At 44.0% G+C, this 12,659-nt stretch overlaps 1 protein-coding gene across 2 annotated transcripts in view; it reads right to left on the bottom strand.

The window, feature by feature from the left end:
- CRYBG3 (crystallin beta-gamma domain containing 3) overlaps window positions 1-12,659 on the bottom strand; it is a 2,312,058-nt gene that overhangs the window by 704,500 nt on the left and 1,594,899 nt on the right. For both annotated transcript variants that reach the window (XM_069639009.1, XM_069639010.1), the window contains one exon: window positions 7,144-7,253. In XM_069639009.1, coding sequence (XP_069495110.1) covers window positions 7,144-7,253 — 110 coding nt within the window. The remainder of the gene's footprint in view (window positions 1-7,143; window positions 7,254-12,659) is intronic.

Genomic DNA, 12,659 nt, shown 5'->3' with positions numbered 1-12,659 from the left:
GTGATAAAACCGAGATTTTGTTGGTGTTACGCTCACCTGGCCTCCGCGGAGGGCACGGTTGCATCCCTCCCGTGGGCAAGGTCGCTCGGGTCTGACTTGGCCCTGTGCGCTTATGTGGTGACTGGTGGTAATAGGTGATGCTGTTCAAGACTGCTCCTGCGTGGAGAATAGGGGGCGTGAGTATGCCAGCTTGTGCGGCTGATCCCCTTCCAGACCCCTTCTCTCAAACCGTGGTACCCGTGGGATGCGCGGTCCCTGGAAAGCTCACTGATCAATTTTGGCAAGCACTCCGTCCTGCTGCTTCTGGCAGGAGCGCTTGTATGATCTGGACAGAGTTCCTTCACTGGTCCCTTGCACGTGTTAGTCCAGTCCTGCTGCGACTAAGCCACTATACTTCAGGTAAGTGTTCCTGTTTGCCTTGGTCTTTCCTGGTCTGTTTTTGTTGTATTGTAAAGTGTGTTGTCTTGTATTGCTGTCCGTTCCACTTTTGATGTTTGCTCTTCTGCTTTCCTCCCTTGCTGGTGATGTTGACGGCCCGGCAGAAGCTGCAGAGCTCGAGGCGACAGCTGGAGGGAATGAGGAAGAAGCTGCAGCGGTAAAGTAGCTGGTAAATTGTTAACTAGGGAGCACGCGGGGTTCAAATGCAGCGCGGCCCTAGGACAGATGTTCTAACCTTGTCTTTCTTCTTCTTCACAGGTTCCGAGTTTGTGGATGCGGAGTGCGGTACTGCGGTGTCAGGATCAAGATCACTGGATGTCAGGAGATGAGTCTGCAGATGAAGCAATGAAGCACCGGTTTCCAGGAGAGGAGTATGCAGGAGAACGCCTGGATTCAAAGGTAAGTAAACTGGTCCAAGCGGCGGTAAGCATCACATTGCACGTGCTTGTACAGTAACGAGAAGCACCAGCCTTAAGGATGGAGCAGCTTATATAGCTGAGCTTCTGAAGCCATGCCCACCAGGCTCAGCCTGCCTGCCACACCCGATGAGTCAGCACATGAAGACCAGGCCTAGGGAGCCACACCCGAAGAGTCAGCACATGAGGAGGTTCTCTGGAATAATGGCTTTCAGCTCCTGGAAAGTTCTTGTAAAATAAAAGCACTCCTGCACTGAAATAAAGTGTTTTTGCTCACATCTCTATATGAGCCCGGTGCCAAAGGCGCCAGGACTGAGTCCAGCCAGGGCCCCTGTGTTTATAGGTCCCAAAGGGACATAAGAGAGTCAAGTGACCCATTGTCCCCATCACTAGATGGTGTGGTTTTTGTTTTCTAGGGCCTGTGGCTATAACAGTTGGTTGGCTCTACCTGTACACAACTATCCTGGACCACCTATTACTGGCCTTCCTCTCTTGGCCCCTGCCCCAAACCTTCCTCCATTGTTAAAAGCATAGGCATTAAAATTATGTCCTCTGGCTCCAGAGCAGCCCACGTTTCGACAATCTGCAAAACTGGCTTTGCAAAACTTAAATTATTGAAAAAGGTTGTCCCCTTCCTCCCAATTGACTAGACCCAAAATTGTTACAGCTTCCATTATGGGATCAATTGATTACTGTAATGGCATCTAACTTGGCCAACCAGAATCTCTACTCCAACGCTTACAGATTCTTTAAAACTCAGCAGCCCCCTTTGTCCTGAATGCCCCTAGATTGGCTCACTCCCAGGACCTTCATCGTCAGCTTCACTGGCTCCCTGTGAAAAGCTGCATTAAGTTTAAAGCTCTGTCTCATTATCGAGCTATCCACAATGTTGGGGCCGAGTTCCTGCAATCCAGACTTGTACCTTACAGATCAAGCAGAGTTCTTTGCTCGGTTAACCAATCTCTGCTTAATATTCCTCGATTCCAACGGACCGGAGCAAGGTCCTCCTCTGTGCTCGGCCCTACACTATGGAATGCCCTCCCTTCTGAGATTCGCAATATCCCCGATTTTCTCTCTTTACGCAAACATCTCAAAACATTTCTATTCCAAATTGTGTGACTTCCGCCTCTCCTCTTTAACGCCTTGATGCCTTTGTCTTGTTCATGCTCTATAAGTTTCAGTACAATACAATAGCTATCCTTGCTTCAGAGTGTCCATTTTACCAAGTAGATCATCTCTTTTGCCTTCCTAGCTTTACATCAGCATACTAATATTTCTGGATTGTTTTCTTTCATGAACAGAATCAGTTGCTGGTGTATAATAAAGCAGATTTTCAAAGCATCAAATTACATTTTATTTTAAACTGAAAATAAAAAGTGAAATAGTTATCAGAACGTGTTTGGTAAAGGTGTATGAATGATTATTTATCTGCACAGTGCTTGCTACAATGTTGTCATTTTTTAGCACTGCAATTAACAGATGTTAATGTTATACAAATAATAGTATTCAATTTACCTCACTGTAGGGATGTAAATCTGAGTCAAATCTTGGATTTTAAACCCATGACTGTATGAAAAATTAACTCATTTACAAGCAACAAACACTTAATATACCAAGCTATCTCCATCTATATATATAAAAGTCAAAATGTGTTTGTTGGTGGCGGAGCGTTGTTCCTTATACAATTCCAAAACCATTTCACCAATCTGTACCACCTTTTGTATAGTTACCTGTTGGGACCCTCTGGCCATTACTGGCTACATGACATTTGGACCCCCCCACCCTTTCCCTGGATTTCAGAACTTTCTCACATGAGACTGTTGCCTGAAATCGCAGAAACATCAATGTGGGCTTAGGAGGACCGATCGCGACACGAGGAACAAAACTCGAGATCCAAGTCCTAGGAGGCATGGTTTCCAAGATATTTGCACTGCAACGAACTGCACCACGCCAGGGTGAGGTGACAGGTGGGGAGAGAGCACAGCAGGTTGGTATGCAGCAGTACACCAGCTCTCGCCTCCCCCCAACGTCTGCTCCGGGGTATGTCAGCCAGCCACATGTGCCCATTCTCAGTGCAGTTTACTTCAGGGTGCAAAGCACATCAATCGATAAGCGAATCGGAACAGCGATCTACTGGATGAGTGTTATGTCTGTCTACAGAACCCGGTCGGGGAACGGGTACTTCTGCTAGTCTCATATAAAAAGAGTTTAATTTTAAGAACAGAAAAATTAAACTATCATAAAAAAGACAAAAAAGTTACACTTCAGAAAACTGCAATCACAGATGAAACGCACTTTGAAATTACGCATATAAAGCTCCCTACACAACATACAGAATTTAGAAAGAAATAATTGCCAATGGATTCTGATGGAATCCTTACACAACACAATTATAACTGTTAAAGCAGATAAGCAGTTTTGTGTCTGGCAGTGGAGGAGGGGGCACATGGAGTTGTTTTGGCATCGAGAAATTTCTGCTATCTTGTCAATGCAAGCCTTCAAGGTGAGGAAAGGGGAGACACGTATGGCAAAAGAGTCGGAGGAAGAGAAAGAGAATTCAAAGAAACAGACGTTCTAAACAGTGTGTGACAGGGCGATGAGTTTTATTGAACTTAATTGTCAGAATGGCTACTTTTCTCTTCTGGTTCTTCAGGGCCTAATGGGAATATTGGCGCTAGGGCCAGCTCTTTCCTCTCTTTTGACTTTTGTTGGGTTTCATCTCCCAGCCCCAGACGTCCCTACTGGGTTGTTAGTAACCTACCGATCGGTAACATGCTACCTGTTCTTTTGACTACCTCTACAGGTGTCATCCCTAAATCGATGGGTACCTGTCTCCCTAGGGAACTTCTAACTTTCCCTCTGCTATCGTTGTTTAGTCTCTGGGAACAGAGAATGGTGCCTTCTTTCACCCTGCGTCAAGCTCACTCCTTTCACAACCTCTCACACCTGACCCTTTTCTGTTCTGTTCCCAACAACTTCTTCTCTAACTATGTCGCTGTCCCTCCAATCTCTTGCACTCCCAACTATTCCTCTACCTCTGTTGTTCCTTTCGCTACTACTCTCACTCTACTTCCCCGCCTCCCACTGTTCCTCTTCCGCCACAAACACTAGTCCTTTCTCACTGTTACAAACCCTAGGGACATGGTGCGCTGCTCCCCTCTCTAGTAGACCCTGTTTGAGCTTCAGGCACTCCCAGGGATATGGTGCCCTGCTCACCTGTCTACTACTAACTCCCACTCTACCACAAATGGGCTTTTGCTCGCTACTCCCACCACCAAATTCCTCTACTCCCAACCACTACTACCTGATTCTACTACTACCAACACTCCTTTCTCTCTCGCACAAACACTCCACAGACGATCTCTTTAGCAAAAGCTTATGCACTCCAATCGATCTCGCCTCCTCTCGTCTCGTCTCTTGGACATCCTCCGCCACCACCGTTCCTCACCCAACTGCAACCCACGGCAGTCAACTCCCAAGCTCCCTCTTATATATATCCTTTCCCCTCTCTGGATTGGCTAGTTACCCTACCAATGGCTTACCTTGCTCTTCCGGGGGTGTGACAGGGGAGGGCTTGGTACCTTACATACAGGCATCAAGCCCCTCTGGCCTTTTCTAAGCAGCTTTGCTGTATTAGGGATTTTCACCTGGTGGGTTGGCTCTTCTCCGTTGCTGGTCTGTGGTCTTTCTTGCAAGGATGTCGTGCAGCGCGACACCCAATCTTGCCATAGCGCCGGCCTGGCAGTTAAGGAGCTAATGGGAGGAATCCTGTGCACAGATTCTCTGCCAGGAACAGGTGGATCGCAGATTGCTGGAGATGGAACAGCGCTAGATTTTTAAATTACAAAGTCATTTGAGGGGGTAAATGAATGCTTTGAATGGCACAATAAATAAGATGAATAACATCAATCCATGGATTTTCAGTATCTGCTTGGGTCACTTTTGGCAACTAAATAGTTAATAAGGCAATAGGATTATCATGCGTGCTAAATGTACAAATAACACAGATGGATGTAAGTGTTCGGGTGGCCGGTATCGTAGCCTGTGCATGTGGTGTTTTGATCTAGCACTGCAATTATATATTGCCTTTTAATCATGACTAGGAATTTGGTCACAGACCTTATATCCTGACAATCATGAATATATAAGGTTGACATTAATATTGTACATCATCCATGGTTCGCCGTCCCTGTCCTAATGTTATGAAATCACATAGTGAGTGGGATGTATGCCAGTAAATTAGCGGCTCAGCGCTGCTTTAGACTACCTTGCTTTTAACCTTGAACATGTCTGTTTTGTTTTATCAGTGGTGGTGTGCTTGGTTTTTCTTGTGCTCAAATTCGTTTTTCCTTAATTGAAAGCCCTCTGGGTGTCCTACCGCCACGTTATGCTGGGTTTTGTAGTTTTTTGCATGCCTTATTGGCATTCCTACCGGTGCTGATTGGGAATTAGGTCCGCATTGTGCAGGGCCCACGTTATGCACCTATTGATCACTTGAATTCTCTCACATGATCCATTTCAAGCCATTTGCTTGCCTATATTAAGCTTGGTGTATGGACCGCTGCCGAGTACGGGGACCATTTTCACGTGTCCGAAATGTGGTGATTGTGGTAAGGGAGCCCTTATTGTTCTAATTTATTTCTCATTTTCCTCATTTTCCCCATATTCTCCATTCGGTCTTCATTTGTTTGATCCTTTTGGCTTGTGGGTGGGCCACGTGTCACCATTGTTGATCATTTGGATTATATCCTGGTGTCTGGCGTTTATTGAGCTTGCCTGTATTTGCATACAGTGTGCTCATCGATGAATATTTTCCCCATTTCTGTGCAGTACTCTTCTAGATGCTGACCTTCGAGCACTTTAATAATCTAATAATATGAGATGGGCTGGATACCATGAACCAGAAATACGATTGTGGTCCTGTATATTCACCCATTTACATTCTCCAGGCCATGAATTAGTGCAGGTACGTCATGTTTGTTGGGTCTAGCATGAATATCCTGGGGACAGACATTTTCACCATGTGGTGTGTCTATAATCCACTCACTTTCACCCTGTATTGGAACTGCCTAGCTTTGGGCTTTGGTGATAGAATGGCTTTCCGGTGTCTGCACACTTCGGGTGTATCATTACATCTGGCCTGTGGAGCCCTCCATGTGTGGGATGGGTACCGAAACTTGTGTTTTTGGTAAAGGGGTCCTCCCTCTTTTTTTAAATGGTTACCATTTTCCCCATGTTTTGCCCACACAGATTCTAGGAGTCAAATTGGTCCCTTATGTTTTATGGAAAGATCTACTTTTGAGGTCCAATTGAATTGAAGAAGTCTATAAGAACTAATGTGTGATACCGGCATAAACGGATATGGTACATTGGAGGTTATGGATTTATCCATTTATTGTTGCACATGTGGACAGGGTGAGTCGAGGATGGTGTTGGTGGAGGTGCAGATTTTATTAGTTTTAATTGGTGGTTCAATTTCTAGTGTGTTTTTTAGAATGGTAGATTATTTGGCTGGACGTACGCTTCAAGATCGTTACATCGCCACATATTTCTGGAATCCCAGACTCGAGTTCTCCCTTTGATTGGAGTTCGTGGAGTTGGGTTGTTGAGGGTACCTTTGCCCATCTCCATGCTACAATGGACTTCTGGTACCCCTGAGGAAGATCCCCCATTCATAGGACTATGGACTGAAGCAGGTTAGGTTGATGCAATCAGGGCATTACGTTGTATTTATACGTTTGATGTGTTGAGGTCATTAAGTATTGTCATTAGGGCCAGTTATAGGTGAGAACCTTTTTTTTATTAGGTACAATTATCTTGTATATATGTGTTGGGTCTATGTGTAATGTGCATGTCATTGTAATTTGGTTCAATTTATAATGCTGGTATACTTTTTTTATTGCTATTTATCATGAAATAAAATAGCATTTCTTTTTGTACTCCGATTCGGTGTGTTGCATCTCCTGTCCTCCCACTCAAAAGTACTTGTGCTTACCCCAATAAGGCTTTTTTTTCACCTTTCTTTGTTAGATATCACACTCTCTGGCAGCCAGGGTTATTGGGGTCAGACTTTACCCCACCCCCGTCAGGGCGTGATCAGTGGCCCTGTCAAAAGTGATTACGACAACAAAGGTTAGACACAAATAATAACTGACAGTATGTAAAACCTAACTAGATCAAGCCAACTACCACTAGAATATGTACATGCTTTTGTTTCTGTTCACAATCGTATTCATATAACAAAATAAAAGAAGGCTCACTTGGACAAATAGGAACGTTATAAACTTACCATCCATGAAGAACCTTAAAGGAACAGGGTATATTTGATGTTAAGTCTGAAACCTCTGCTGTATATTCCGCACAGTGCCCATGAAAATTATCATCGCTGTATGCTTTTATCTACAAAACGAAAGACACATTAATAGCTTAGTAGCTTAAAGGCCATGTATTTATGCAGTTGTGGATAAAGACAGTTGCAGTTGAAATTATGTGGCGAGGATAAGGTGAGTTGGGTAAATAATTTCATTTAATTTCTAAATAATTATATTGATGATAGCAAAGCGTGTGCCCTCAACGCAGTCTCAGTAATAAATTTAGTAATTCAATTTGTTTCATATTCCAACTCTTCATTACAAATGTATCATCATTATATATCAATGCTAAACAGTATCATGTAGACAAGTGGACCTTCTCGATGGGTCTGCAATGTATGGACTATCAACTATCCATATTTACATTATCAGAGTAAGACTTTTCCAAGATCTTGGCAGTGGAATGTATTTATGTATGGTTTAACATATAGTGCTTGAAATAATCCTAATGCTCTTCAATGTGTCGATTGCGGTTGAGTTCCCTTCAAACTTCCTCATGATCATGACACCATACCAAGGATCTGAGCCAATCCGGTATAGTGCCTTTCATCAATCTACTGCTACTAGTAATTTTGCTACCAGACATGTCAGGACCGCAGATCCATCAGTCCATTTTTGGCATCAGAACCATTATACTGTGAAGGCATCATGAAGCAAACAGACTTCAGACAACAGATTCACCTTTCTAAAATAAAATGTTTTTTTTCTCAAATGTCAGGATGGAGTAAGGTCTAACTTGCCCTATGCTAAGGTGGGATTTCACAACCTAAAGAAACTAAGGATAGTCTGCGTCATTAAGTTCAACTCAAAGTCTGTCTGTGCCCAAAACCTATATTTGCCCTCACAACTAAAGATATACGTGTAGGGATGTCAGCAAACAAAGAAACTGTTCAAAATATATTTCTGAGCTTCTTCCTGATCCTGTCTTGCTTTTCAGCTTCCCCTTCCCCAAGTTCAACACAGTTCACAAAGTCTCTGGGTTCCCTTCCCCAAGAAGGCAGCTCTCTTCTAGCTTCAAATTCACACTCAGTTCATCTTTCGCAAACTTTCAATAATGATTCCAAATCGACGTGGTAACCCTTCAGGCTTTTCAATGATTCACAGAGCTTGCTCCTTTTTTTAATCACTTTAACACGCGTTAGTCAAAACAGCTTCAGTATCTTGACTTTCCTTGGTTATGTCCAAGTAGGGGTTACTCGGTCTAGAAGCAGTTGTCTATTCACACAGGTCACGCAACCGATAACCCTTGGCACTTTGTGATGTTCACTTTCTTTTCATTGGACTTTCTTGCCAACACAGGCTTCCACTCTGAGCCTGTGTTATTAGTACACATTTAATTTGGTTTATCCTCGGCAGTTTCTTGACTATGCCAGAACATGACTTTCACACAACTCATTTCGTGGTGTGTTCAATTCCTTGAAACAACCTTGCTTTGACACTATCCAATAGTGCTTTTATTTTGCTTTTCACTTGCTTCGTAAGCTCGCATTACTGGGTTTCACTTGGCTCATACGTTCAACATGGTCAATCAGTGCTTTTTACTTGGTTTCACTATGTTCCTAAATGCACATATACTTTGCACATCTTTTCCTTAGTTTGATATTCAATAATTCATAAAGTACTTTGCAGCTTGTTCAGTATTCAATATCTTTCTCTTCGGTGTCCAGACCCATTCATCACAAGTTTCATTTGATCGGCATCTTCCTCTGGCCAAACAATCCCCTGGAGCACACCGGCTTGAGTGTTCCCTCTCTGTCATTCACTGGTACACGGCCACTCCCCTGGGTGCTTTTGGTTTCTTCTCTGGCTTTCTCTCGTTCCCCCTTCACTTGTCGGGAGCTCTGGTGAGCAGTGCTCGCCTCTTCTGAACCTTGCTGCTGCGGTCTGCAGCATTCTGGAGTCGTCTGTGTCCCACAGCTCTGGCTGTGGATACATGGCACAGGGATCTGCAGGGCTCTCTATCGTCTGGCAGTCCGTTCGGGCCTCTGCGCCCTTCTCGCTCCCCTGCAGCGCTCAGCGTCCTTTTCACCGGCCCCTCTCCAGACTGCTTCATGTTGGGTTGCTGCGTTCTTCTCCCAGGCCTCTCCTCTCTTCTTCTCCTCTCCTCTTGCTCGTCTCTCCTTATATGCACCTGTAGCCTCTCAATTGGCTGCAGATGCAAGTCCTTTGCCTGACCATAATTAGCTTTATTAGTGGGACATGCCTGATCATGGTAATGGTGAACCACAGTCCCCTTCCTCATCTCAAAAAGTGGTGAGCACAAATGTAATCGACTAGGCCAGTGCCTAGAGGAGGTTAGTGGCTGGATGTCAAAAAATTATCTACAGCTCAACGCATCAAAGACTGAGCTTATCTTATTTGGGTCAAAGCATCTGTTGAATACTGCAAAGAATTTGCCTATCCCTTGCTTTTTGGCAAACACTTAAAATTCTTATCTAAGATAAAAAGTTTGGGCTGCATCTGGCAGGAGGACCTTGGGGTTGAAGCCCAGGTTGGAGGCAAGATTCAAGCGGTACACTTTGTTTTGAGATTGCTGCTTAAAGTGCTTTCTTATATACCTACAGAAGATCAGGCGGTTGTGGTGGGAGCTTTAACTGGCGCGCACATGGACTATTGTAATAGTCAATTGCTGGGTATCCCCGCTAAACAACTTCAGCGACTTCAGAAAGCACAGAATGCAGCAGTCAGATTGATATTCAAGTTGAAGAACACTGCTCATGTATCTCCATTTCGTCGCAAGCTACATTGGCTCTCAATTGAAGACCGTATTAGGTTCACAACAGCTTGCATCGTTTTCAAGTGTGTAAATGGTATGGCCCCTTTATATCTGAGGGAGCTACTTCAGCCAATTCACCCTATGAGGCAGCTATGCTCCAGTGATGGTCATTTTTTGGCTATCCCTCACTCAGCCTATAAATCACGGGGCGATAGAAGATTTGCTGTCTTTGGTCCAAAGCTGTAGAATTCTCTGCCACTTGAACTGAGGACTATGAATTCGCTTCTTCAGTTTGGCCAAGCACTAAAGACCTTCCTGTTCAGATAGCTAACCCTCTTCATGATGAGGGCTTGATATGAATTCTGTTATATTCTCTATTATGATCGTTATCTGCGCCATTATACAGTTCATTCTGTTCAGTGCGCGTTATAAATACAAAAATAAAAATACAAATACACAAATGGAAGTGTGCATTATTCCTAGTTGCCTCTTCCCATTCTTGAAGGAATATGAATGTGGGACAGTGTGTTTGTGTGTGAAAGAGGGGGAAGACTGATAACCTACAAATACAAATTGTCCTATTCTGACAATTTCTTGTATTAACAAGAGGAGGTGGATGTGGGTCTAACCTGCTCATATAAGGAGGGGCTTTCTCCTTATTGTTCTCTTCATTGTCGCTCTATACTGATGGTCTACCCGAGGGTCATTTTGAAAGGAAGAAAGGAATGGGGTTGGACAGTATGCTATAAAGGCTTCTGGGACTGAAGGTTCATTGTGAAATGGGAATGGGGAATACTGCGTCTCACCTAAGGACATCGTCCTTCCATTCCCCAAATCTCCTGCACCCAAGTGATCCTCCCACTCATTTCCACCCCCAGGGTCGGGATCCAAACACGAGGGCCTTTCCCTGGCCACCTGAGCAGAGGATATCGGGGAGAAAGAAGTGAGGACACCTTCAGGTTTCTCACAATACCCAATAACCATATTTGGAGAATCCTGGGTTCAGGAAAAGAAGCAATTACTGATATTGTGGGCCAAACTATCCCAATAAGAAGCAATCAGGGAGGAATCCAATGTCATGTGAAGACAATCTGCCTCCCTTGCCTTGCATCTAGGGCATACTCCTGCTGTGTCCAGAGGAAATCTACCTATCTTAGTATAATAAAACTGCATTACATGTTTGCATTGAAGCAGCTTGTTCATATAATTTAGCAAAATAGTTATTGAATCTGTTAACAGATGGCAAATCTGGCGGGTGAAAGAATCTTACTAATTCATACAGGGCAGAAAACATTCTTGGAGTGCCACTCAATTTGTACAGAAAGGTTCAAGCAGATATTCCCGGAGATTCTAAGGGGAAGATGGTAAAAAAAAAAAAACCTGCACTGCATATCCTTAATTCTAATGTGTTAACCATTGGGGAGACAGTTTCCAAGTCTTTTAATATGTCCAATGATATAAATCTTTCCTCTGGAAGCAAGACTATAGTGTCACAGGTGACCTGGATAGTTCACAAAAGACACCTAGAGACTCAAAAAGTCCAAAAGGTTTTTATTTCTCTTTTCTGTTGTTAGGCTCTAGGGCCATCCCTCTCACTCACCTTCTTTGTGATCCCACCCTAACCCAGTCTGAACCCCCAGGTATTGGTATCTATCAGCCATCCCTACTGTCTAACGTCTAATCTTATACAAAGAGGTGTTTTCCCTGGAAGCAGGCTCACCATCTCCCTCTGGGACTTTCTAGCTGACCCTACTCTACTTAGTGGTTAATTTTTTAGTGGGTGGGTCTTCAGTACTGCCTTGCAATTACTCGTTCCATCCAAGGCCAGTTAGTCACTCTCATTCTACTTCTGTCCCCTCGTCGACTTATCCTCAATACTGTTCTGTCCCTCTTATCTTTCACTCCGCCTCCCTACTCTTCACCCATCAATATTTCTTCTCGTACCCATCCCCTGAACTCCAACTTCCTCTTCTCAACCAACACTACTGTTCACCTATCACTACCACTCTGCTCCTACCACTACACTCATCTCACATTCACGCTCACATCAGCGCTCCTCAAACAGGTACTCAACATCCACAATCAATAACCGGACTGTGCCCAATAGGCAATGCTCTTCCAAAGTAGCCAAGCATGAATCCCCAATACAGACAATTGTAAGCTTACAGTACCCACACGGATATCATTTTCTGCATATAGCATGCCTTGATAACTGTGCACTGTAATTGAAACTTGCATCTAGCCTACCCTGCTAAACGTGCACCATAATTGAAACTTGCATCTAGCCTGCCTAACTGTGCACTGTAATTGAAACTTGCATCTAGCCTACCCTGCTAAAGTTGCACCGTAATTGAAATGTGCATCTAGCTTACCCTGCTAAATGTGCACCGTAATTGAAACTTGCATCTAGCCTGCTTGGCTAAACGTGCACTGCAACTTTCATGCTCCTAGCTTATTAGTGCTCACGTTGCAAAGTATGTTCTTGATCACAGACACCATCGGCTGACACTGAATGCATTTGACAAATATTGCTATGTACATAACCAATATATGCTGTGTTTTCTATCACTGGCACCTATGCTAGTTTCTTTCATCGTGCCTAACCACTCCCCTATTGTTAGGGAGAATTCTCTGTTTAGGCTGAATTTCCCTACCTAGTGAGTCCCCCAGCAGCTTTGCTGGATTTCTGGGGTTTAATTTTTTTCTCCTGCCAAGAGT

Source organism: Ambystoma mexicanum, chromosome 7q (genome assembly GCF_040938575.1).
Source record: "Ambystoma mexicanum isolate Mex_15411 chromosome 7q, UKY_AmexF1_1, whole genome shotgun sequence".
NCBI classification, from domain to species: Eukaryota; Metazoa; Chordata; class Amphibia; order Caudata; family Ambystomatidae; genus Ambystoma; species Ambystoma mexicanum.
This window is presented reverse-complemented; position numbering and strand designations above follow the sequence as displayed.